We start from the raw sequence: 26281 nt of genomic DNA, 5'->3' as shown, positions 1-26281 counted from the left end.
TACAAGTTTTATCTGGGGAAGACAAGACACATTGCCAAAAATTAGTTTGGAAACTACTAGCTTGAAGTATCCAGGATATAACCCTCCCTCAAATTCCCCGGGTCACCCCACCCAGGATGGCCTCACCCTAGTGAGCCAGCCTGGGGATCCCCTTGTTCTCAGGGAGCCAGGCCTGGTCTGGGAGAAGGAAGGAACCACTGTGGGCCTGTGCACAGGCCTTTCTCCTCTGCCATTAAATGGACAGAGTCCGGTTGTCTCGCTGTGGCCGCAAACATCTGGGGGGTCAAATATACACAGGTCCATGGGTTACTGAAGCTGCCCGAAGAGCTGTGAGATGGGGGTGGGGCTCAGGCTGGCCAGGCGGAAGACAGGCAGAGAACCCAAAGAGGAAAGCAGGAGCTTAAGCCCAGCGCTGCAGAGGGCGTCCCGAGAGGCCTTGGGATTCCAAGTAGTTGGCAGCGCGGGGGCTCAGCCTGGAGCCTGGGAGGGGAGGGGAGCCCGGGCTGGTGACTGGAGGCAGGGCCAGCCTGGACCACAGCCAGAGGAGAGGAGGGGCTCCGGCATGCACCCCTGGGCTGCTGCCTACCTCTGGGTCTTGCCCTCACAGAAGCCCGAGGCCCGGGCCCCCCAGCACGCCCCCTTCTCCGTCGTGGTGGCCATCGACTTTGGCACGACCTCCAGCGGCTACGCCTTCAGCTTTGCCAGTGATCCTGAAGCCATCCACATGATGAGGTGAGGGGGGCTGGGCTGGGGGCGGGGGCGGGGGTCCTCACTCCCTGCGATGGGCCTGGTCTCAGAAGGACTGTCACTGAGGACACATGGAGTCTAGCCAGAGCTCCCTCCATCCCTAACGCACACGCATATATGCACATATGTGTGCTTTTTAAATGAAGTGGGATATCATACAACTTGCCTTACTTTAAACTTTCAACGTTATTTTGTTGTTTCGTGTCCACACATAAAGCCACAATATCTTTTCTTTTCTTTTTTCTTTTCTTTTCTTTTCTCTTTCTTTCTTTCTTTCTTTCTTTCTTCCTTCCTTCCTTCCTTCCTTCCTTCCTTCCTTCCTTCCTTCCTTCCAAATCCACCTGCTTTATTTTTTCTTTAAAAAGGAAAAAGAAAAAGGAACCAAGCCAACAACAAAAACAAGGCAGCCGCCTGGGTCCCTTGGGCTCTGGGCATGCATCTTGATTGATAGGCCTATTCTTCATATCAGCTCCCATGGAAGCCACAGTTTCTTTTAATAGTTGCGTAGTATCCTACCGTACAGATGGGTCATGATTCGTCCATTTTTCTAGTGATGGTTTTAGGAGGTTTCTTCCCCTCGAATTGTTCACTATTACAAAAAGTGGTACAGTGAATATCCTTCCTTGAAAACCTGTGCTGGGATTTGTGTGCGGTAGACAGGCAGATTCCTGGGTTGAACACCTCAGGCAAGGACACGGCCGTGAAGGATCAGAGGGTTCACTGAGTTAGTAGGTCACACAGTTGTTAGGGAAAGAGACGTACAAAAGCCCATTCTGAGGTAGTCGAGCTTTATTTGAACAATACATTTGTTTGACACTCCCCTCCAGTCCTCAAGACCCCGATCCTTTGAATGTGTCTTAGTGAAGCTGCAGCCAGTAGGTGGAAGACCCTTCTAGAAGACCCCAAAGCTCCAACCCAGATTGGGATGGGGGAGCCAAGGGGCTTCCCAGGGTCTGGGAGTGTAGATGGCAGGGTGGATGGAGAGACAACCATGAGGGTCACTTCCCCAAAGATAGAAGAGACATGAGCTGCATGAGCACGAACTGTCCTTCCCCCTTCTCTGCTCCATCCACATCCGCATAAGGCCACAAAGGCTCTGGGTACTTACAGCCCTCTAGGAGCACAGGGCATGCCAGCTGGCACGCTCGCCAGCACACACGACTGAGACCATGCTGGACTCCGTGCTCGGGCTGAGGACCAAGAAAGAATGCTGCCTCTGTCCTGAGGAGGGGACAGTCACAGGAAGTAACTGGAGGACATGTTGGCTTCCTCCCTAACCCTCCCCACCCCTAGCTACCAAGACCTGTCATTTCTATCTCCCTAATATCTCTGGGACAACCAGCCACTTCTCTCTGTGGCCACCACCCCTAAATTCAGCCCCACCCTCTCTTATCTGGATGGTAGTGATATCCTCCTCTCTGGTTTTCCTTCTCCATCCCCCCCACCCAGTCTGTTGCCACCTGGGGACCAGTGACCTTTCTTTCTCTTTCTTCTTCCTCTCTCTCTCTCTCTCTTTTTTTTTTTTTTTTGACTAGCTAAGTGGCTTTATTAGTGAAAGCTGGGATTACAAAGGACTTCAGAGTGGGCACTGGGGCCGTTCTTCTTGCCAAAGGTGGGCACAGCATTAACAAACACCAGTTCTGCATCCACTGGCTGGGCTGGCCTGTCTTCTTTTTCTCCTGTTTGGTACTTTGGGTCTGCGCTCTTACCCTGCGCTCTGGTCCTGCACGGCCCAGGGAACCAAGGACTTCACCTCCAAGCATGCGGATGGTTACTTCCAGAGCCTCCACCCCACATTGGCCCTGGGAGCTCCGTCTTCTAGGGGTGTGCCTGCCAGGAGCAGGACTTGATCTCCTTGGAGTGATGCCCTCCAGCAAGTCTGTGTGAGCCTTGATCTAGGCTGCCATGTCCTGGCCAGTCACCTCATGGGTGTGTGGCTCCTGTGTGTGAACAAACATCTGCGTCCCAGCAAACTCAATGGCAGTCACCACGGCTGCCACCACAAAGATCGACCCGTGACCTTGCTAATGGCAGATGTGGTTATGACTCTTCATTCTTCTACTTAAAACCCATCAAGACAGAATTCAGATATGGCATTCAGTGCTCTTCCTTAGCTGACTTTAACATTCCTGCATTTTCTCCAGCTGCATACTGAGCCAACCTATAGCTGGTTCTCCCGGCTCATTCACACCTCTGAACTCTTGCACATGCTGTTCCTTCTGCCTGGATTCCCAGTCCCTTCCCCTAAAGGCTGCAGGGACAAGCTTGGCCTTGAGGGGTCAGGGCATCAGAGAAGGCAGAGGAAGGGGTGAAAGAAGTTGCCAGGCCAATGAACTAGACACAGAGTGCTGGGTGGAGATCCAGATGGCACCTGCAGATGGGGAGATCTGGAATCTCGTTTAGGTTTTGGGGTCCTGCTGGAGGTGCAGTTAACCGAGGTGTAGCCGCCAACATGGCAGATAGGAATGATCAATGTTTTGAAGGAGCTTGGTGGTGGAAGGCAGCCTAGAGGAGGGCCAACCGCCTGGCTGGGAGAGAGCCTCTGCTGGGTCCTCTAGGGATCCATCAGGAGGCCCGGCCCCGGGCAGGTGGATGCTGGCTTGCTGCTGCTTGAGAGCACAGGCAGGCGAAGGCTGAAGGCTTACCTCGTGGGGGGGGGGAGCAGGAGCTGAGGGTGCTGATGGGTCCTGTGGCCCCGCGGGTAGGGAGGATCCCACGAGCAGCATTTATGGAGATTTAAGAACCCTGAGAGGTAGGTACTCTTACTATTTCCATGTTACATGTAGGAAAACTAGGTGGCCTGTCCAAGGTTACACAGCGCATCGTGGAGCCCGGTACCCAACCCCACGAAGGGAGGGTTTCGCTCACCACGCTGACAGCCCTGTGCCTCCACAGGAAATGGGAGGGCGGCGACCCAGGAGTGGCCCATCAGAAGACCCCCACCTGCCTGCTCTTGACCCCGGACGGCGCCTTTCACAGTTTCGGCTACACCGCCCGCGATTACTACCACGATCTGGACCCTGAGGAGGCGCGGGATTGGCTCTACTTCGAGAAGTTCAAGATGAAGATCCACAGCGCCACTGTAAGGCACATTCTGGCCGGGGGCCGCTCCAGCCGGGGGGGTTGGGGCCCGGAGTGGAAAGGGAGGGACTCACGGAGCGAAGGTAAAACGTGCGGAGAAGCTGAGGGGGCGGAGCTTGGGAAGTCAGTGGAGGCGGGGCTGGGGGGGGTGAGGCGAGGATTAGAGGAGAGGCGGGGCTAACGAGAGGGGCTGGGGACAGAACTAACGTGGGATTAGCGAGGACACTCCAGAGAGGAAGCAGCAGGAAATGGGGTGATTTTCAGAGAGAGGTCGTCAGGAAGTGGGGGCAGAGCTATGGCCTTCTGCAGAATTACCTATGTCCCTGCCAGGACCTCACCCTGAAGACCCAGCTAGAGGCTGTAAATGGAAAGAAAATGCCTGCCTTGGAGGTGTTCGCCCATGCCCTGCGCTTCTTCAAGGAGCATGCCCTTCAGGTGTGCTGCGGCCCTATCCCTGCCCACTGGGCAGGGACCCCCCCAGGGCCATCGTCTCCTCTCAGCCTGTCCGTCAGGGGTCAGAAATCACTCTTCTCCAGCCCCTGCCTTCCCATCTGAGGGAACCTGCATGGGACATACAGGTGTTGGGGAGGGAGGTGTTCGGAATTCTCCCAACTCAGCTGGGAAGTCCTTCCCGAGGCTTGATTAGCTCCTCCAGCTCCCATACATAGAAGGCTGAAGACACCACCCCCCCCCCAAGCCAGCCTAACCTTCACCGCCCCCTCCTGCTCCAGGAGCTGAGGGAGCAGTGCCCATCGCTGCCAGAGAAGGACACAGTGCGCTGGGTGTTGACGGTGCCCGCCATCTGGAAACAGCCTGCCAAGCAGTTCATGCGTGAGGCTGCCTACCTGGTGAGGACGGGCAGGCAGAGCCGGGGGCATCACTCGGGAGGGCTCCAGGGAGGCCCCAGACCCTCCTTTACCCACCACCCTTGGGACCAGTCATTGTGTAAAGACCTCTGACCTTCCCCTGCTGGGCATTTTGGAGAGTTGTTGCCACCAGGAGAGGGTGCAAGCCTGCAGGACCAGAGAGCAGAGGGATGAGAGGCACAGCTCAGCCAGCTTAGCCGGTGTCTTAAATCAGGTTTCCTAGAAGCGGAGCCCAAGATAGGGATCCTTGTGCATGCGGTGTGTTGAAGAAGGGCTCTCAGGAGAAAGAGTGAGGGGGATGGACAGGAGAAAGAGCCAAGCAGGAATGTGGTCTCAACTGGAGTCTAGCCTCAGCCTGGTCCCATGGAGAGCACCGGAGGAAGGACTGTACCTGGCAGCTGACCACAGTGAGGCAAGGCGGCTGGCTGTTTGTGTACCCACATTAGCCTGTCACTGGTTCCCGGGGGGTGTGTGGGAAACTTCTCCAAGTGAGGTGGTTTGCATTCAGCTGAGGGCAGTTCTCCAGAGAAAGGGTCAGCTGAGAGCCAGTGAGCCGCCAATACAGTAGCTGGGCAGGGCACCAAGAACATCCGCTTCGGCCAGCACCAGTATTTTGAGGCACTCCACCACCACCGTGCCCCAACCGCTGTAAGTTCTTGAGCAGGAGAAACAGGGCTGTGAAACTACGAAGGGAGGTGATTTGGACCAATGCTTGCTGGGCTTCCTACTGTAAGAGATGCCCAAAGGTCTGGAGAATTGGGGGGGGGGGCTTGCACAACTCAAGTCCCCCCACCTCCAGTGAGATGGGGCGGGGAAGAAGGGGAGCACAGCCTCCCAGAGCAAGACTCCATGCTTGGTCCTCCCCCTGGGACCTTGGGGGACACCCTAGGACCTCCAAAAGGCCTGCCGGTGTACGTCCTGGAAGATACCAGAGCCCCCAACCCCCATACACCTGTGGGCAAGGCATGCCTCACGTGCCAGATCTGTGGGTGCCTACACTTGTCACTGGAAGGAGCGAACCTTGACGTAGTGGGCATCCCCCCTGCAGAGACCAGGATGAAAGCAAGGCTGTGCCCAGCCAGAATCAACACCCCCCCACCCTCGTGCCCCCTGCCAGTTTATCCACCCTGCTTCCTCCCACACTGTTCCCTGGCTGCCAGTTCAGGAAGGGCTGACCCTGGGCAGGAAGTCTCCATACCCACCCATGCCCAACCCCCACGTGGTCAGAATCCAGGGAATCCCAAAAAACCATAAAGTACTTCCCACAGGGATCCCTGTCCTGATACAGGAAGTAACAGATCCCAAGTGTTTTTCTCCCCCCAACTGGCCTGTCCTGGTGCCTGGAATTTTACTGTTGATTGTCTCTTGGTGCCTATATCTGATTCTTGGGGAACAAAGTTCTCCTGGGAGTGGGGAGGCCTGTGGCTATTGTCTGACACCAGCCTGGTGAAGGAAAAGGGTTCAGTGAGCCAAAGGGGAACCCCCCCCCACACACACCATCTGCTCTAATCGGTGGTCTGGCCATTGCACCCCCATACACTGTGCTAGAGTCTGGGCTAACACCCTCAGCCGGTACTCAGCTGGCTAGCCCTGCACCTGGGAAGGTGCCCTGCACCTGGGAAGGGGACCCTGCCACAGCCTGGGCCCCCTTGGGCAGCTTGGAGGGGCAGATTCCAGGTGCTCTGTGTTTTCACTGTCTAGGGTCTCTTCCTGCTGGGCAATCTCATGGTATTCTTGGCTATGGCCGTGCCCCTCCCCAGGCTGGTCACCGGGTAGCTGTGAGGCAGCTCCAAATTGGTGTACCATGGAGGAGCCTAAGAGGCCTTCCGTGGGTGGGGTGTGATGGAGAGGAGGTGGGAGCCCCACAGGCTCTGGCTGCCTGCCCAGAGGTGCCCTCTTAGGTGTGACACTTGGCCCATGGAGCTCCCTGGCCCTGCCCACCACCTATTCCCAGGCTGGCCTGGTGTCCAGGGAGGATGCAGAACAACTACTCATCGCCCTGGAGCCAGAGGCTGCCTCTGTCTACTGCCGCAAGCTGCGTCTACACCAGCTCTTAGACCTAAGCAGCCGGGCTCCAGGCAGTGGACGCCTGGGCGAGCGTCGCTCCATCGATTCCAGCTTCCGGCAGGGTGAGCTGACCCCAGGGGCACTGCCCACGGGTATGACATTTGCCCTGGGAGGGTCAGAGGGCCACTGAGGCCAGAGGCTCAGCAATGTCCGACATGAAGAGGAGACAACCCCCACCCCTAACTCTAGCCCAATCTGAGAGGGCAGAAACATCTCTGGTGGAATTCAGTCTGAGGGAGGAGGCACAGCCCTGACCTGGGGGAGCCCAGTCTGAGGACAGAGATTTCACCTTGCCCTAAGGTGATCATTGTCTGAGGAGAGGGGAGGACTCAGCCCCAGTCCTGAATCTGAAGAGAGGGGACACAACCTGTCCCGAGGGGCAGGTGCTCAGGTACTGACAAAGGAGGAAGTCAGCCCCCACTCCAAGCCAAAGGTGGTCTTCAAGAGTTTTCTCTTCAACAGCCCCTGAATCAGCCACCTCTCCCATCCTGGTACGTCAGCTGTCATTCCCCCCCGCCCCCAACAATAGCCCTGAGCTCCCACTACCAAGCTCACGCTCCAGTGCCGGGACTGGGTTCCAGGACAGCTGTGGTCAATATTAGTCACGCTCCCAGATGCCATCTCCCATGACTAGAAGAGGTCCCAAGTCCCGGGTTCCCCCGATCCCCCAGGACCACCTCCCCCGGCCACACACAGGTCCTCCAAACTGTCCTAACCCCATTTTTGCACTGCCATGAGCCGGCCTGCATTAAGGGAATGTCCTGTGGCCAGAAAGACTTCCCCTCAGCTGTTGGTCACAGCACCTGAGTTCAACCCATCTGGTTTTTCTGGACCCTTTGAGGTTCAGCATTGCCTTCTCCTAGTTAGGAGTAGAGCAAGAGTTTCAGGAGAACTGGCTGGTCCAGATGCTCATGGAGGGTGCTGGTGAGAGGATGGGGGTCAAGCATGGTAGCTGAGGCACCTCCTAATCCCACTGTCCTGCTGTCCCTCGACCCCCAGCCCGCGAGCAGCTGCGCCGGTCCCGCCACAGCCGCACCTTCCTGGTGGAGTCTGGCGTCGGGGAGCTGTGGGCAGAGATGCAAGCAGGTGGGGAAGGAGGGACGGAGGGATGTTTCTTGGGTCCTGAGGGGAACATATACTGATAGGGGGCAAGGGAATATTCGCGAAGTGGGCTCCAGGCCCTAGAAACCCCGTCCCTACTCCTCCATCAGCTGCACCTAACCTGGAAGTCTCCTCACGGTCACCTGCACCCCCACCCCACTCAGCCGCGCCCCTAACTCCCACTTATTGGGATTCTCCGCGGATGGAGTTGCAGAGTCCTAGAAGCACTTCCCCTCAAACCTCGCGTCCCTAGCCGGTGGCCTAAGGTTCAAGCCCTTGGAGCCCTTTACAGCCACTCCAACCCCCATCCTCCCCGCAGGCAAGGCTCGGGCCTGGGGCAGGGCTGGGGGCTGGGTGATTCTGGAAGGGAAGCAGAGCTGAGGGTGCAAAGCAGGCCAGGAGTGTGTGCTCACGCTCGTCGCCGTAGGAGACCGCTACGTGGTGGCAGACTGCGGAGGAGGCACGGTGGACCTGACCGTGCACCAGCTGGAGCAGCCACATGGCACCCTCAAGGAGCTCTACAAGGCATCTGGTGAGTAGCCAGCCGGGCAGCGCCCTTGGTACCCAGCGCGCCGGGGCCCCGCCATCGCCCCCTGGCGGCGGAGTCTGCGCTGACGCCCCCTTTACCCCCTGCCCGATCCCAGGCGGCCCCTATGGCGCGGTGGGCGTGGACCTGGCCTTTGAGCAGCTGCTGGGCCGCATCTTCGGCGAGGACTTCATCACCACCTTCAAAAGGCAACGGCCGGCAGCCTGGGTGGATCTGACCATTGCCTTCGAGGCCCGCAAACGCACAGCAGGCCCGCACCGCGCAGGGGCGCTCAACATCTCGCTGCCTTTCTCCTTCATCGACTTCTACCGCAAACAGCGAGGCCACAACGTGGAGACAGCCCTGCGCCGGAGCAGGTGAGCCCGGGGACCACGGACTCAAGCAGGGTTGGCGGATGGGGAAAGCCCCTGCAAGGGAGGCTGTGAGCCCCAGAGGACAGTGGGAGTCTGCCCCACCTGCCCCATGCACACTTCTTGCCAGCCAACAGCAGGAGAGGGGCACGAGCTTCCCAGTTAGAATCCGCTAGAATCTGCGGCCTGAACTGGGGCAAGAATCTTGAGCCCCGGGGGGGAAGGGCCGACATCTTTCTCCTTCCCGCACCGCGGCAGCAACACACACGCATACACACACACACACACCGTGCCAGCCAGTGTGCCTGGGTTCTTCTGCCCAGAGACAAAGGGAGGCTCCTCTCCTGGGACTTCGTGCCTGGAACTGGAGCAGGCAGGCGGCTAAAGCCCCTGAGGGAGCGGGGTTGGGAGAACACACAATACGGTCAGCGCCCAGGCACATTGGCCTGGAGCAGGGGTAGAACCCCGGACCCCGACGGATGAGCCTGTGCCCCCTTCACCAACAGCGTGAACTTCGTGAAGTGGTCCTCACAGGGGATGCTCAGGATGTCTTGCGAGGCCATGAACGAGCTCTTTCAGCCCACGGTCAGTGGGATCATCCAGCACATAGGTGAGTGCCTGGGCTTGGGTCCTCCACTAACCCCTACATTCACACTCAGATGCAGGAGTGCTCCCTCATTAGTGCCTGGAAGCCTCCACACATCCATACACTGAAATGGGACTCAGAATCGTCTGAAACACCTGCAGGACATAGCGTATTAAGAACTAGGAGGGATGATGTGTATATTCTCTCCTCTGGCTGTGAAAGAACCTCTGGTGCCTCGGTTTCCTTATTTCTAAAATGGGGTGATAGTACTGGGTTCCCAAAACTGTCATCCCGGGGATTTCAATGAGCTGGAATATCTAGAGATGTGCACACAGTCGGCAGGCGGCACTTGGCACATGCAAATGCATTTCCGTATCTCGCCCTCCACGTTGTGGTACGAGAGGAAAGGGGGGGGGGGGGAGAGTGTCGGGAAGCAGAGCCTGTGAAGACGGCCAGAAGCGCTCAATGAGAGCTCGCGGTGTTTTCCTTCCTCAGGACCGGGCTACTGTTTTAGGGTGAAAGAGCTAGCTTCTAGCTGCCAGCTGGGTACAGGATGGCGGAGGGGAGGTGCCTGTGGCCGCACCGCGGCGGAAGCCAATGCTCCTCCTCACCTCGCGTTCCATCCTCTCCCCACCCGCCCCCACCCCTCCCCTCCCCTCCCGCAGAGGCGCTGCTGGCGCGGCCTGAGGTGCAGGGCGTGAAGCTGCTGTTCCTGGTGGGCGGCTTTGCCGAGTCGGCTGTGCTGCAGCACGCGGTGCAGACCGCGCTGGGCGCCCGCGGCCTGCGCGTGGTGGTCCCGCACGACGTGGGCCTCACCATCCTCAAGGGCGCTGTGCTGTTCGGGCAGGCGCCGGGCGTGGTGCGCGTGCGCCGCTCTCCGCTCACCTACGGCGTGGGCGTGCTTAACCGCTTCGTGGCCGGGCGCCACCCGCCCGAGAAACTGCTGGTCCGCGACGGCCGCCGCTGGTGCACCGACGTCTTCGAGCGCTTCGTGGCCGCCGAGCAGTCGGTGGCCCTGGGCGAGGAGGTGCGGCGCAGCTACTGCCCGGCGCGGCCGGGCCAGCGGCGCGTGCTCATCAACCTGTACTGCTGCGCCGCCGAGGACGCGCGCTTCATCACCGACCCGGGCGTGCGCAAGTGCGGCGCGCTCAGCCTCGAGCTGGAGCCCTCCGACGGCGCGTCCCCGGGCCGCCGCGAAATCCGCGCCGCCATGCAGTTTGGCGACACCGAGATTAAGGTCACCGCCGTCGACGTCAGCACCAATCGCTCCGTGCGCGCTGCCATCGACTTTCTTTCCAACTGAGGGCGCGATGCCAGCCGCGCCCCCCCGCCCCGCCTTCGTGCCAGGCCCCGCCCTCTTGAGGTCGGGAGGGTCTGGGGCGCCAGCTCGTGTGGACAGTCAGTCGCTGGTTCTGAAGTCAGCGCCTCTTCCCCCGCCCTCCTGTCCGGGGAGATGAGGTCGCAGGATGGGTGGGGACAGACTCTCGCTTTGGAATTGGGCCCAGGTCGGCGGACTGGAAGGCTGAAGAGCCCTGCCAAGGGCTGAGATCAAGGAGTCAGAAGAGGTTTGTGAGACGGTGCGCCCAGAGGGGGGCACGTGACCCCGAAGGCAGAATGCACCAAAATACCAAGCCCTGGCCTGAACTGGGGAGTTGGGGGGGTGGAGGGGTGGGAGGTGGACGCAGCTGGGAGAGGCGGAGCAGGGCCGCTGCAGGAGGGGCAGCAGGAGGACGGGGGCTGTGCAGGGCTTGGGCCTGCAGGGCCCAGTGCATGGAGTAATAGGCTCAGCCAGCACAGGGCACTGGGCCGAGAAGCCCTATGGTGCAGAAAAATGGCTGGAGGCTGGCACAAGTAGCACAGGGGTATAGGACCTTCCCGGGTGTTGTACTGACCATCCAAGTATGACTGTTAGTTTTTAAACTTTCTCAATTAACAGGCTAAAGAGGAGGATGCAGCATGCAGGCACTTAGGATGTGGGGGGAGTTGCTGGGGGGCCTTCCTTCAGGACAGATAATTCATCTGAGAAGGCCCAAGGGCAGACCATGAATGACCCACTTGCACCCTATCCCAGCCACCAAAGGGCAGTGGGGGTTGGGGAGCTATCGGGAGACAGGAGAACTAAGGGCTGATCCGGGCTCTGCCATCAACTCAATGTGCCATTGGGACATCCCCTGCCCACTGCCCCACCTTCCTGAGAACCCTAAGGTGACAATAAAGCATTTATGCTTAAGGTGAAGGTATAGCCCGCTGGTACCTCACAAGAGGAGACCCCAATAGAGTAGTGGAGGGGGGCTGGGTTCAAAAAAGGGAGAGTGCTTTCGGCTCTGCGCAGAGCTGGGAACTGACCAGAAGGAGGTGCTGCTCTCTGTCAAACACCCCAAACAACTCACTCCCTAAGACTTCTCTCTGGCCTCCCTCCCCATCCGAACTCTAGTCAACTATTCCCAGGCCTAAAATACCAAGCGTGCATACTTTTTTGAGGGCTAGGTGCTAGAATACCATGGAGTGCTCTCGCCTCCTGAAAGAATGATACAGCCCAAAGTGTTCCTTAGCCCATCTGCGGAGGATTGGGCGATCTCAGAGCCCTGGAGAACAAACACTGGCTGGCCTCTGGTATCCACTGAAAGTTTTATTTCTTTAGGGTTTTATCCCAACCAGTCCTTTAAAAACCAAGTAACACAGACCTGGGGGTTAGGGCTTGGGGACTGTGCCTCCCTCCTACTGAGCGCAAACAGCAGTAAGAAAGAGGGAGGGGGCACAGGACGGCAAAAGCCAGACAGCAGCAGCAGTAATGGGAGTGACAACGATGTCGTCACAGAGCCAGCTCCCTCCTCTCCCAAGCCCTGGCTAGAGCCCCTATGGCTTGGGGTGGGGGGAGGGCAGAACCCACCCCAGGCCTCCCCCTCCCCTCCTCAGATAGCCTCCCTGGGAGCTCAACCCATTTCTTCCAGCAGGAGGCTGAGGCACACGGAGAGGAGGAAGTGGGAGAGGAGGGCGCAGGAGAGGCAGGGAGGCGGCACAATGAAGGCAGAGGTGAGAGGCCCCTGGACACCCCACCCCCACCCCCACCCCAGGGAGGGGTGAGGGAGCCACACCATCACACAGCATTCGGGGAGATGAGGTGGGGGTTAAGGCTGTGGGGCCCCAAGGCGCGCAGGGCCGCAGGCCTCAGTCAAAGCCGTGCCAGTCGCTGTGCTCTGAGTCGTATTCTAGCTCAGCACCCACGCACTTGACCCCATCAAGCAGCATGGGTGTGCCGTGGTGTCGGTCTGCAAGGCAGGTGACAAATCAGGAGGCCAGGCTAGCCCCTGGGCCCAGCCACGCTTAGGAGACACCCCCACACACACCCCCGTCTACCTTCCCTCTGGGGTCTGCTAGGGAGGTGGGGAGAAAGGCACCTGGGAACCCCGGGCCAGGGCAAGGACCCCTTTTTCAGACAGGGAGGGCAGAAACCCCTTGCAGCCCAGCTGACACCTCCCTCCTCTAGCCAGACCCAAGGCTCGCATGCTCACCCATGACACGCGCCTGCACTGTCACTCGCACGCAGGTGCCGGTGCCCCCTTCACAGGCTAGCAGCATCTCCTCCTTGAGGACGCCCTCCTTGTGCGCTGAGTACTCACACTTGACGCTGTAACCTGCCCAGGTCATCAGCACCTCCGTGGTCTCTCCCACCCCACCCCACCCACCACTCACTGGCCTCAACCTGCCACCAGGACTGGCCACCTCCTCCAAAGGACGAAGGATGGCCCAGGACTATCCCCCCAAGGGCTGGGCAAACAGGCCTTGGAAACTTCCCACTCTTCACTGAGCTCTACGTGCTTCCAGACTGTGGACAACCCCATGAGGGCTCCAAGGGTCAAACTCAGGTTTCCAGGAGGAAGGCCCGCTGATTCCCCAAAAAGGCAGGCAGGGAGAGAGGCTGATGGGGAAGAGGGACAGGGCAACCCCTCAGCAGATCAGGTGGCAAGAGGGAAAGGCCTGAGGGAGCTCGCCCAATCCACTTAAGGGCAAGGTCATGAAGAGGAAGTAGGGGGACGTGAAACTGAAGCTGGGGTGTCAGCGTACTATGAAACTGACACCCTAGCCTCTGGGTGGGGGGGCAGGGGAGGGCCTAAAGCTGGCAGGGGAGGGAGAAGCAGCCCCAAGTCCAAAGCCTGTCACTGGCGGGTGCTAGGAGGTAGCTGCCCAGGATTCCTGGAGCTCTGGCAGATTTGTCTTAAGGGGCAGGCAGGAGGGAGAGCTGGTGGCCCAGAGCCAGCTCCTCACTGAGGGAACTCTCAGGTGACGCACAGGCCCGGGCCAACAGAGTGAGCCCACGGACCTCCGCCCAGGAGCAAGGCCTGGGCTAGGGGACCTGCCAGAAAGCCACACTGCAAGCCCATAAAGGAGCCTCATGTCCCCCAACTGCTGAATTGCCCATCCACCCTGGAAGGGGGGAGGGGAGGAAGCACCCCATGCTCTCACTCCCACTCACATCCAGGCCCTGCTGGAGGAGGGCAGGCCTCCAGCACCCTGAGCAAGGGACACACCTTCTGGGATGGATGTGACGCTGAGGAGCTTGAGGTGTAGGCTGGGGACTGGTGCTTCTCGGACGTCCCTGCTCAGCCTGAGCACTGGGGGCAGAGTGAAGGTAATCTCGTACCTGTGCAGGATCTTCAGGAAGCCAACCTGTAGCAGGAAGATGGGGGAAGAAAGGGAAGCACCTTCACACCCAGCCCCCCCCAGGGCCTGGCAGCTCCTGCCACCTAGGATCCTGTGGGCCCCTGCACCCGCTGCTTTAGGGATCCCGGCGGGGGGGGGGGGGGGGGGTGTCTAACTCCCTCCAGCACTCCAGCTTGTCCGCACCCCAAGCCCAGTGGCTCCAGGCCCTTTGCCTGAGGACCTCATCCCCTCAGCTTGCTACTTGGCATCAGTTTCATGGTCCCCACAGTAAATGGTGGCCCATTTTATAGACAAGGAAATGGAAGCCAGACAATGGCTGGCTGAAGACCACACAGTGTGACCAGGGTAAAGCTCTCCAGAGGCCTCTTGGCCACTCCTGCCACACATGGCACATAGCAAGCACCTGCCATTGTCCACAAGGGAAAGCTCAAAGTCCCACAAGACAGGCCATTCACCTCTCCCACCCCTGCCAGCACCTGCCCAGAGCCACTAGCCTGGGGTCAGGAACACTGGTCCTCTGGTCACTCATGTGGAGACAATGGGCAACACAGATCGCACGGGATGAAAGAGATAGAATTAGAAAAACAGACACTTGACCAGCGGTGTCGGTCTAGAGCTGGCCCACCGGCACCAGCCAGTGAACCCTGCTGGCACCTGAACGTGCCTGGCTGCCCGCCCACTCAAAGGCTCAGTGTGCCCAAAGCCCCAACTCCTGGCCCGAGCCATTTCTGTGGTTCGTACATAATGAGTGGCAACCAGTGCCCCCCGGAACAGATGCCAACCTTGGTAAGTCCCACTGTGTGAAGGGACACAAGCTGGGGAGGCTGCTGAACGGGCAGCAGCAGCTATTGTCGGGGCGACACTGATAACAGCAGCTCGGTTCCACTTGTTTGAGTAACATTCTAAAGGCACTCATTTCATTGCAATCTCGCCACCTCCCACTTTACAGACAGGGAAACCAAGGCCCAGGGAGGGACAAAGATGTGCCTCGGAAGCCAGCTTAGGGTGTGGTCCGAGAGGCGCGGAGGTGCGTGCTGTACCAACTCACGTGCACACACACTGGTGTGCTCACACCTGCAAGGGCCGGACATTCCTGCCCCTGAGGCTTGTTAGGACTGGCTGCACGAAGCAGTTAGCTCTTCAGTGGGACAGACACGTCACATGATAAAGGTCAGTCCGTGGGGCTCCCACACTCTGCAGGTGGAGGACACACTCCTCAAGAGGGCTTCCTGGCTATCCTGCCAATGGTGACCCTGTGGCCCAGCTGCACCAACTGCAGAATTTTCCAGGGGAAATCTCAGAGATGCGCAAAAAACACTCATCGCTGCCCTATATATAACAGTAAAAAATAGAAACTTTCATAATACCAGGATAGGGAACCGGCTAAATCAATGATGATACATTTAATGGAACATCAGGCAGTTGGAAAATCTCAGGGCAAATTATTTACCGATATAGACAGGAGACGGTTCACAACACAAGCAAGCAAAAAACAGTGTGTCTGCTGTGATACCAGCTTTTTGTTTTTTGGAAATGAAGCAAAAAAAAAAAAAAAGCTGAAATGACACACATCAAAATATTAACTATGGTTGTGTCTGGATAGCATGATTGTGCTTTTAAATTTCTTTATAGTTTTCTCTAGCTTCCAAATTATCCTGAATGGATGTCAATGGATTTTGCAATGGAGAGGTAGGGGGAGAGGCAGCTATTCTTTAAAGTTTTGGTTCATTCCGTTAATTCCCTGGAGGAAGTGGTCAGCTGTACGAAAAGAGCAAGGATTTTACAGTTGGGCAGAAATAACGACTCTGGGCCCCTCCTTGGGGAGGTCTCGATGGACCAGATGCCCTCCCCCTGCTGGGGCATTCCTGCTCAACTCCGGAGCCCTGGCTTACTGTTCAACCTAAGGGCCTCATTCCCTGTTTCCCCACCAGTCTGTCCCCTCCAGATACTTCCTCCTGCCCCTCCCAAGTGGATGTGGGATCTGGCAGTGCCCCAGCCATTGGAGAAGCCATGCTGGAGGGTGTGTGAGGTGTGACCACGCAGAGGTGGGCGCTCCACCCAGCAGAAAACATGGGGTGATAAGTAAACACTAATAGTGCAGAGAGCCTAAAGCAGCCAGAGGTTTAGCAAAGAAGGGTAATGAAAGTCACACCTTGTTATCAGCAAAATTAGCCTCACACCTGCGTGACACACATACATTCTTTCATCTCATTCTTACACCAACTCTGTGGGGTGTGAATTGTCTTCATTTCAGAGAAGAGGAAACGGAGATGACCTGCCCTAGGGCACAGTGCCAGAATAGCAGACCTGGACCTGAACCCAGGCCTAGGGCACCTCTGGCCTTGACACCACCTTCCATTGCTGTTGTCGGGGTGACACTGATAACAGCAGCTCGGTTCCACTTGTTTGAGTAACATTCTAAAGGCACTCATTTCATTGCGATCTCGCTACCTCCCACTTTACAGACAGGGAAACCAAGGCCCAGGGAGGGACAAAAATGTGCCTCGGAAGCCAGCGTAGAGGAAACGGAACAGACAGGCCCAGGAAGCCAGGCAAGGCCAGGCAAGAGGCAGAGGGAGTAAGGCGGATGATGGGGGGATGTGTGCACGTACCTTGACCAGAAAGCTGCTGTCACTCTCCTGGGTGACCATGACCACAGAGTCATGCAGCTTCTCGTCAAAGTGGACGTGGCTCTGGGAGCCTTCTGCATCATGGCCTGCTGCAAAGCGGATACTCCGGACTCTGGGCTTGTTGCCTAGGAAGAGAGTAAGAGAGGGCTCCAGGGGCTGCTGGCTTTCTCTGCCCCCAGGAAACAACTCCCCATGTCACCCCATGCCCCCACCCCACTCCCTACAACTGCCCTTGATATCACTCAACACCCACTGGCTGGGCTCCTTTCAGGGCTAGGCCACATCCTACTGGATACTAGGGGTCATGAGGCTTAAGGCCCCCTACCTGCCCAGTCCTCCCACAAAATATAAGCACCCTGAGAACGGGTGTGCCAGGGATTCGCTAGTATGACCCCTGACTTAGAGGAGATGAGGCAGATGACAGAGATAAGGAGACAGTCCTCCAGACTGTGAGCAAGCCCCAGACAGTGCAGACTCAGCCCCAGGCCCTGGGTTCCAGGTCTGTCAGTGCAGTGCCAAGGCCCCTGCCTGCCCGTCCTGATGACCCCAACCTGAGAGAGGAGGGGGGCAGGGACTGGAGCAGGCTCCATGGGAACTTTCTGGAGGTAGGAGAAACAAAGGGGGCCAAAAACCACACTGAGCCCCCCCAGAAAGGCTCTAAACCTCATCTCTGATCACCAGCAAGAAAGATGGAAGTACCCAGGGGACCTCTCAGACCCTCCCAAAGACCCCCTACCCCCCTCTACTTAACCAGCCCCTCACACACACACAGACAGGCCCTCAGCCGGCCCCGGCTGGGTCAGGTTCTCCAAGGCCTGGAGGCAGGGAGTCGAGATAGGCAGAGCAGCTGGAGCTGGGGTGAGGGCCTGGGCTGCGGGAGGCGCATCTTGCCCGGAGCAGGACCCCAATCCTCTCTGGCCCACAGCCACAGCCCTTAGGCCTCCCAAGATCTCTGCCCAGAGTCTTTTGGTGGGAGGGGCTGGGCCAGGCCTGGCCTGGGGAGGCAGGAGGGAGCAGCCTAACACTTCCACATCCCCTGCTGAGCCCCCCAGAACTGACCCTCAAATTTTCCCTGGCCTCCCTTACCCAAAACCCTCTATGAGCCTTTCTGGACCCTTAATGAAACCGAAATTCCCTTCTGTGGCCTCCTGTGGCCCTACCTACCTCGTCAGCTTCAGTGCTCACCCCAAGGCTCTAATGCCCCCAGCCCCCACAGTGGAATAGGGAGGCTGGGACACGGGGACAAGAGGGCACACACCTCCATAAACCAGCACACCAAGGAGCCAGCAGGAGTCCTCTGGTTCCCTGCTAGGGCCTGGGACCCAGCACAAACACTGGTATAATTACAGTGATGTAATGTAATTCACACACACACACACACACACACACACGCACACACACACACACAGAGCCAGTGCAGGCCCCACATGCAACAACACCCCTCCCGCAGGGCCTCCTAGAAGACTCGTGCAAACCCTGCCCAGCCAGGAAGGCACTCACCCTTGTTTGCTGCAGCCATGGATGCCCTCCCTGCCACGGGGTAAGACACGCAGCTCCTGCCAGACACCGCCGCTCAAGCGCAGCAGCCTCCCATGCTCCAGGGACAACAGCAGGAGCCTGAAGGGTGGGGAGTCGGGAGGGCAGCAGTCAGGGCCAGCCAAGGGCCCGTGGCTGGAGGAAAGCAGAGACCTCCCTTTAGGGAAGACGCTAAGACCCAACCCCCTGCTGCTCTCAACAGCCAAGGGATGCCTGTACCTTCTAGCAAGGGGGGCTTCTGCCCCCTCCTCTACATGTTCCCCGAGAGCCCTTACCCCTCCCTGATGCCCTACTGACCCAGAGCCTCGCTAGCATGTGCTCAGCTGCAGCTTCTGGGTGCCAGGGCGTCGGTACAGGACTCTTGTACCCAACCCACCTGAGGCTGGCTCGAAGGACAGCCTGGAAAGGAAGGGATATCACTGGCACTTTTCAGAGGCCACTTCTCATGCTGGGAACCCCAAGGGCTGTACCCTCCTGCAGCCAGATGCCCCATTATTCAGGATGCACACCCAGTGCAGCTGGGTCCAGGTCTAAGTCAGCAGAATGCTTGAACGAGAGCAAGAATGGGGGCCCCCATAAGATGGGCCCTTGGAGCTTCCCTCCGGGTGATGGCTCAGGGCCATAGACAGAACAGATGCCAGGTGAAGGGGCTGCCCCATGGGGAATGCCCCCGTTCGGCCTCTGGCCTGATTCTCCTGGCTAGCCTCATGGCTCAGCTCCCCAAGGGCAGCCTCAGGGCAGGGGCAATGGGAGGCACCCCCAGGAAGCCTGTGCGAGCAGGCTGCCCATTGATGCGCCGAGCTGGGACCAGCTAAGCATCAAGAATAATGAGTGCAACTGATGAAAACAGATGGAATACATAAAATTGGAGCATTCACAGAGATTACAAAAAGAGAAAGCAAAATAAACAAACCTGAGCCCTCATTTGTCACCACTGACAGTAGCAATACCCTAACTCTTTACTCTGAAAATTGGCAATAAGGATGGGCGTCTCGGTGGCACAGTCAGTTAGCCATCCAACTCTTGATTACTGCTCAGGTCACGATCTCAGGGTGGTGAGACTGAGGCCTGAGTCAGACTCCACGTTCAGCGCAGAGTCTGCTTGTCCCTCTCCCTTCCCCTCTGCCCTCCCCGCCCCCCACACGCAGGAGCTCTCTCTCTCTAATAAATAAAATCTTAAAAAAAGGAAAGAAAAGAAAATTGGCAATAAAGAGAAATAATTCGGCCTGCCCCCTTAGCCTTTCACGTAACCAAGTCATCCGCCTGGTTAAAGGAAAACTCTTTACAGAATTCTCGCTATTCAATAACAAAGGAATAACCAAATGCTAAGCAATTCTGCAACTGCCAAAGAAACAAAAGCTGGAGGCGGGGAGGCAGGAGATTCTCAAGCCGGAAGGCAAAGGTGGACAGAAGTAGGTGCTCACAGATGCCCGAGTGCCAGGGACACATGGCGTTCTTCAGGCCACTGACAAAGTTTGCAGTGGAGGGCTGTGGTTTCCTGTCACTCACAGTGGGACAGCCTGGCACACGGAGGCTTCCCAAGGGGAGGTGGCATGAAGCCCCAGCATCGCTGAGGGGGGGTCCTACCTGAAATGTCTAACCTGGGTCTAAGGAAGCCCCTAGCTCCAGCTTCCTGCTTGCGGGAAACGCTGAGGTGAGTGGAACACGGGAGACAAGCCCTGGGGAAGCCATGAAACAAACCCAGAAGGCAGCACGTTCTATGGAACAAATGACCCGTCATTTTGGTTTTGTCCCCAAACTGCAAGAAAAATAAAGTAGCGGCAGCTGTTCGAGATAGGGGCTGGGCGAGCTACGGCCTGCGGCGGCCGCCTGTCTTCTGTAATATGATTGGAACACAACCGCGCTCCTTTGTTTACGTGGTGTCTAAAACTGCTTTTGCACTAAAGAAAATCTACTTCGAGTAGTTACAACAGAGACCACATGGCCTGCAAAATCTAAAATATTTACTGTCTGGCCCTTTACAGAAAAAGTTTGCCAACCGCTGCTCTAAATTAACACACAGAGACCAAGAAGGCAGGGTACTCGATGGGCCAACTGACCTGGTTTTTTCCACCACGTCAGCTACAAGAATAAAAATAAGTGGGGTATTTATTATTAAAAACTATTAAAAAAAAGTTTGGGGGATAACTGGGAAACATGAATGGGACTGGATCTTAGGCGGTGACATTAAGAAATGAAAGCTAATCTTGTTAGATGAGATAATGGAATTGTACGGAATAGAGACATATGTCCTTATTTTTCAGAGATGCGCAGTGAAGTATTTAGAGGTGAGTAACGTATGAATGACCTTGGCTAATCCAAGGAAAGAGAAACCACACGGTGGACCTCACAGCTGGGGGCTGGGCCTGCAGAGGACATGACCTTGAGGTCTCCTAGGTACCAATCTGCACTGGCCTTGGGGGGCTTCTCTGGCTGTCAGTACTCTCAGTAAAACTGAAGGAACCTTCTCTCTGGGAGACAGAGAGCTGAGGTCCCTCTCAGCTTTACAGAGAAAGGCTGCTTCAAGGTTAACCTACCCAGGGCAGGGCTCAGGCAGGTCCTGTGGAACCTCTCGCATGAGGAGGCCCAGGAACATTGCAAGTGAGCAAACAGATGGACAAATGGAGTTACACAGAAACCCAGAGTTCTCAGCCCCCAAGACTCTCAACTCCCTTTTTACTTCCCAGTGTGAGAGAAGCCCACCCAGCCCCAAGCACCTCACCGGCAGGGTAAACAGCTCAGGTACCAAGAGTCCCCAGACAGGAGGCCTAGGGAGATACAGGGAAAGGCAAGGCTTGAGTCTCAGGTCCCAGGCCAGCACTGGCCCCCCCGCCCCCCGGAAGCTAGCTGCCAGGCCCAGAGTGCAGGGAAGGGAACTACACCCTGCCTTATCTCTGGTCAGGGCCATCTGGGGTCAGTCCCAGAAGGGCAGCCCCTTAGCTGCCTTCTGGGAATGACAGCCCAATGTCCACAAGGTCTCCCCCCAGCTCCCAAGACACTTTCTGGAGCCACAGGTGAAACTCTTAACCAGCAGCTGGTGAGCAAAGGCTCCTGGGGACTCCTTCCCCAAATATTCTGACCCAGTATATGCAGGGCCCCCTCCCTGTCTTCCCCACCAACCCACTGTCTATTGCTTGCCTGCCTCATCCAGGCCCTCCCTTTGACCAGGAACAATCCCCTGTCCCCCACCCCATATCTTAGTCTCAGTCTCAGCCCCAGAGGACTTTTTAGGGTAGTACAACCCTTCCCACCCCCTCCCATCCCAAGATGGTCCTAAAAATCTTTAAAAGGATCCCCTTTCCCACCTCTGGGATCATTTTATGTTCCCCACCTTACCAGGGCAGTGACTATGTTTTTGCCAAATGCTGTGCCCCGAGTACCCAGCCCAGTACCTGGCAGGGAGCAGCTGTGTCCAGTTTATATTTGTTAAATGAATGAATGACCAGACTAAGGGGAACCCAAGGATGGGCCTTTGCTGTGCCCTCTAGGTAGATGTGACATGTCAAGGCCAGTGACTCTACACCGGAAGCTCTCAGAAAGAGGAACTCCCTACCCCACTCTCTTAGCCAACTCTTGCCCCAGAGGGTACTCCCCTCCCCCCATCTCATAGCTCGAGGCCTCCCACTGGGCCTTACTCTGGCCTTGCCACCATCAGTTACTCCCCTTGAGATGGTATGTGCACTGAGGCCAAGACCAGCACCTCAGGCATTGCCCAGAGCTCAGAACAGAGCAGGCATTCAGGCATGCCTATAACCCTTGGGCAGTGAGAACACAGAGATGGAAGGCAAGTGATTTAAAGGGCCCAGAGGAGGCTGGAAAAAGCAAGCCTTCTTTCTCAGGAGCAAGCCCTGTCAATCGCTGTCCCCTGGGAGCCAGATTCTCATCTAAACATGATTCTTCAATAGAGGCGGGAGGAAAGGGTATCCACTTCCCCCTGCTGCAGCTGTGCGCACGGAAACTGCTAGGTCCCTTCGCAACCCCAGGCCTCCTCCTGTGCCAGCCAAGTCCTGAATGTGGCCCAAGCTGCACAGCCCCACAGAGACAGCAGGGACATGGTCAGGAGCATGGGCTCCAGAGCCCAGCAGTCCTGGTTCACATTCAGGCAGCATGGGAAGTTACTGCAAGTCTCTGCCTCAGTTTCCTCATCTGTAACACAGGAATAAGCAGTGACCTCTTCCTCTGAGGGTTTGGTGTAGCTGATACCTGAAGCTCTGACCCACTCCCCACTCCGCCCTCATCTTTGCAAAAGCAAAGTCCGAAGGCCTGGTTTTTTGAAGCAACAGCAATTTCAGGGCAGCACCAGGAAAGAGGCTCTTCGGGCTAATCCTGCAACAGTCAGGAATGGCCCGGGGGCGGGGCGGGGGGGGAGGTGCCCAGGGACTTCAGGCTTCTCAGAAAACAGCTCAAGGGTTGAGGGGCTGCCCTCCCCCTTCCCTTCTCCTGCCTCTCTCCTCCCCCACTCCCAGGCCAGCCAGGTCCCCCAGGGATTGCCAGAGAGCAGACTGCTGAGAGTCTGCTGTCCCCTTCAACCACAGGAAGATGTGAAGAGTGTATATTATGTTGTGAGAAATGCCCCCACCCCAACAATAAAAACAAAAGGACCCCCCTCCCCAGCTAAGCTGGGCTGTCAGCAGGTCACCCGTGGTACCATGGACAGTCACAGGATGGGGAGAGCTGGAAAGCTGGAACAAGGGTCTTGGGGAGCTTCTCTGGCTCTAAGTACTCTCAGGAAAATTGAAGGAACCTTCTCTCTGGGAGACAGAGAGCTGAGGTCCCTCTCAGCTTTACAGAGAAAGGCTGCTTCAAGGTTAACCTACCCAGGGCAGGGCTCAGGCACGTCCCGTGGAACCTCTCGCATGAGGAGGCCCAGGAATATGGCAAGTGAGCAAACAGATGGACAAATGGAGTTACACAGAAACCCAGAGTTCTCAGCCCCCAAGACTCTGGCCCCACAGGGTACTAGCTGCTACTCCAGACTGTCCCATGCTAGGGCCCAAGGCTCCAGACTGGAGGGAGGGCCAAGACAGTCTGTCCCTGGCAAAGTGGAGCACCAGAACATGCCACCCTTGCCCTCCAATGCACAGCTGCACTGCTATACCACCTCCCTGCCCTGGAAGCAGCCCCCAGATCCCAGGTACCACAGGGCCAGCCCCAGCTGGGGCTTAAGCACTCAGTCCAGCGGAAGAACTATCCAGCCTCTCATTAAAGCTCAAGCTTGTAGGGGCACCTGAGTGGCTCAGTCAGTTAAGCGCCTGCTGTCGGTTAAGCGTCTGCCTTCAGCTCTGGTCGTGATCTCAGGGTCCTGGGATGGAGCCTCCAGTATGGGGCTCCCTGCTCAGTGGGGAGTCTGCTTCTCCCTCTCCCTCTGTCCCTCTCTCTCTCTCTGCCTCTCAAAATAAATAAATAAAATCTTAAAAAAAAAAAAGGAAAGAAAAGAAAAGGCTCAAGCTTGTAAACAGAGTTCCCATTGAGACCACACTGACCTGCTGACTCCAGAACCTGACATAGGACTGAGCACATAGTGAGGGGACTGCATACCTAGAACAAGGCCTGAAAAGGCAAGACTGGATGTCAGATTTGGTTGTGGCAGTTTCATATCAACTCTGTCTGGATGTGACTCCATTTCCTCCTCCCTCCATCCGGCCAAAAGTACAACGATAAGTATGGTGTTCTCTTTCTCACAAGCAGGGATGAATTGGGAAGACAATCCCACCATCCCACACCCTGGTGTCTCCCCAAAAAGTGCATCCCCTCCTCAAAACCCCCATCCCCCAGCTAGAGGGTCCTTAGACACCTCTAGCCTCCAGGTTGCCTGTCCCACCCAGGTCTTGCCCTGAGCCTGTCACCTGAAGGCCCCAAGAAGTAGAGGCCAGGCCAGGTCCAGGGGATGGCACTTGCCCCTGACCTTCTTCAGCTTCCTGGGAAGAGAAATGCCCTACGCCCATCTCGCCAATGCCAAGATTCAAGAGGAAAGGCAACCCAAGGATTCTCTTCTCAGTCCAGCAGGGCTCCTGGTCCAGAACCTAAATAAAACCCCTCCTGCTGCGATGATGGGGGGGGGGGTGCTAGCCAAGTCCCCAAAGACATCAGGGGCCCGGGTTTAGGACCCTGTCCTCTCCTGCCTCCATCCCCGTGGGTGTGACGCCCCATCACCGCCCCTTTCTCATCGTCTAGGGAGACAGATGCAGCTAGACGCTCTCCCTCCATCACACCCCTCCCGGGCTTCTAGGCGGCAGCTCTGTCCCTTAGAGATAATCCTGTGCCCTCCCCACCCTCACCTCTGCTGACGCAGGAGTCTCAGGAGCCCGCACTCAACGACTTCACCACCCTCCTCCCTGAAGGTGTCCAGGCACGAAAGGCTCAGAGGCTGTTTGTCCAAGGTCACACAGCGAGGCGGTGACAATAGCCCGGGGGGGGGGGTGGAATGCTGACGATGCTGACCCCATTACGCCCCCGCCCTCACTGTGTCACACGTGCCCCTGACAGCGCGCCGCGGAAAACATCCCCGCTCCACTACCTAACGGTCACCCGCGGCTTCCGGGCCGACATTTCCCCAACTCAGATGCCAGGGAGCACTCCCGGGTGCGGGCCCCACAGCGGAGCCGCCGCCCCAGCCCGGTGGGGTCCCAGTTACCGACTGCCTAGGACCGGTGGGAATCTCCGCGAGCGGGACGGAACCGGAAGATGTCGGAAGGAGAAGCAGTCTCACCGTGCAGGGCGCACCCGGGGCCGGTCGGGCAGGGTCCACCGCGGCGGCGGTCGTGGCGGTCGCGGCGGCAGCGGGGTCTCAACGCCGACCATGAGGAGGGAGCCCCGCGCCGCCACCGCCGCCGCCCGCCTCACGGGCACGCCCCCCACCTCCGCCCATTGGCAGACCGAGGGGGTGGGGCGAGGACGCTTCCGACCAATAAGCGGGCGCCAGAGAACCGCCAACGGGCGTTGCGCCACTGTGTCACGTGCAACGGGCCCGCGGCTGCGACAGGCTAGCCCACACCTACCGACGGCCTGGCGAATTCTCGCGATGAAGGCAGCCAGGCGGCCAGACGTGGCCCCGGGCCAGCGTGGGCCAGAGAGAGGAGAGGGAAGGAGGAGCTTCTGGAAGAGTCCCCGCCCGTGTCCCAACTTCGACTGTGGAGTTTGCACCTCCCGCCTGGGCCCCAACTCGGAAGGAGGCTCCCCTGGCTTCTGTGTCCTCGAGGGCCCGTAAGGCGGGACTCAGAATAGTGGGGCATTTGAAGGTCGCCTTTCTCCCTAGGCTTCCAAGCCTGCATCAGTAATCGTTATGGGCATCTCTAGGTGCTGTTCCAGAGCTGAGGAACCCGCCATCCTTCCCACTCTGCGACCCCCGAGTTTCAGCCTCTTCCCCTTCCACCCATCCCCCCTCCTTGGAGGAAGGGTTCTCGCGCGGACTCGAAACGCGTCCTGGGAGCCGGGCCGGCCGGAATAAGCATCTGAACAAAGAAGGCACGCGGGATGAGCCTCAGGGGACCGCAGCCTCGGCTCCTGGTCTCCATGGAGGCGGTCGCCATGGCAGCGGGAGGCGCCTAGCCCAGCGCCGCCCCGCGGGGTGTGGGCACCTGCACCGAGCCTTGGAGCGAAAGGCGTGGCCCTAGGGTCCTTAGGAGTTCTAGCCCTTGCTCAGCCTGGCGGTCCTTGAACAACAGTTCCCCTCCCCCATTTCTCAGGCCGTGACAGGGTCTCTAAACTGCCTGCGGGGAGCCTTCCGTTGCGCAAGGTTCCCTCCTTCCAACCAATGTACCTAGGGGAGAAATGGTATGGCGGGGCTGAGGGTCGGCTTCCTTTAAGAAGGACCTCGGTCTCTGCCTTTGGGGAACCGCCAAGGCTCCTATCCTCCGCGGGATCTGTATGGTCCCTAACCTATCCCATGGTGTCTGGTCTCCTCACTGTTGGTAAATTAATCTGCCTAAGCTATTGTTTCCGTTACACCTTCCCCTGCTCCAAAACCTCCGTGCGCTGGGACTGTCTCCAGCAGAGCTTCACAAACTTTTTGAAGCATTTTGGGTGATTCGTGCGCACTCTGGCGTTTGAGATACTGCCCTCCAGCGTGGGCATTGGGAGATTTCCACATTCTAATCCCAGCCCGTCCA

At 57.7% G+C, this 26281-nt stretch overlaps 2 protein-coding genes and 1 pseudogene across 5 annotated transcripts in view; 1 reads left to right on the top strand and 2 right to left on the bottom strand.

The window, feature by feature from the left end:
- HSPA12B (heat shock protein family A (Hsp70) member 12B) overlaps positions 1-11581 on the top strand; it is a 22547-nt gene extending 10966 nt beyond the window's left edge. Inside the window, exons 1-10 of one of the 2 annotated variants that reach the window (XM_040638033.1) lie at positions 145-732; positions 3643-3829; positions 4159-4263; positions 4560-4676; positions 6649-6823; positions 7761-7847; positions 8290-8394; positions 8507-8765; positions 9266-9369; positions 10011-11581. In XM_040638033.1, the coding sequence (XP_040493967.1) occupies positions 335-732; positions 3643-3829; positions 4159-4263; positions 4560-4676; positions 6649-6823; positions 7761-7847; positions 8290-8394; positions 8507-8765; positions 9266-9369; positions 10011-10648 (2175 nt within the window). In that variant the 5' untranslated portion in view covers positions 145-334 and the 3' untranslated portion in view covers positions 10649-11581. Of the gene's footprint in view, positions 1-144; positions 733-3642; positions 3830-4158; positions 4264-4559; positions 4677-6648; positions 6824-7760; positions 7848-8289; positions 8395-8506; positions 8766-9265; positions 9370-10010 lie in introns of those variants that run through there. The other variant, XM_040638034.1, reaches the window with a different exon arrangement.
- On the bottom strand, positions 741-3517 carry LOC103674392 (annotated as a pseudogene).
- A 375-nt stretch (positions 11582-11956) lies between the features above and the next one.
- On the bottom strand, positions 11957-25038 carry CUNH20orf27 (chromosome unknown C20orf27 homolog). 3 transcript variants are annotated; one of them, XM_040638036.1, is made up of 7 exons: positions 24883-25018; positions 20896-20941; positions 18138-18254; positions 16620-16762; positions 13875-14013; positions 12858-12980; positions 11957-12614 (listed from the first exon to the last, which is right to left on the bottom strand). In XM_040638036.1, the coding sequence occupies exons 3-7, from the start codon at positions 18154-18156 to the stop codon at positions 12514-12516; spliced, it is 525 nt and encodes a 174-aa protein (XP_040493970.1). In that variant the 5' UTR covers positions 18157-18254; positions 20896-20941; positions 24883-25018; the 3' UTR covers positions 11957-12513. The 3 variants fall into 3 exon arrangements, with proteins under 3 accessions (XP_040493970.1, XP_040493969.1, XP_040493971.1); XM_040638035.1 differs by lacking the exon at positions 20896-20941 and having other exon boundaries at positions 24883-25038; XM_040638037.1 differs by lacking the exon at positions 20896-20941 and having other exon boundaries at positions 18138-18308; positions 24883-25025.
- Positions 25039-26281: the final 1243 nt, after the last annotated feature.

The sequence above is a fragment of the Ursus maritimus genome, unplaced genomic scaffold (genome assembly GCF_017311325.1).
Source record: "Ursus maritimus isolate PB19 unplaced genomic scaffold, ASM1731132v1 scaffold_22, whole genome shotgun sequence".
Taxonomy (NCBI): Eukaryota; Metazoa; Chordata; class Mammalia; order Carnivora; family Ursidae; genus Ursus; species Ursus maritimus.
The sequence above is the reverse complement of the archived record's forward strand: the minus strand, read 5'-3'. Positions and strand labels throughout refer to the sequence as shown.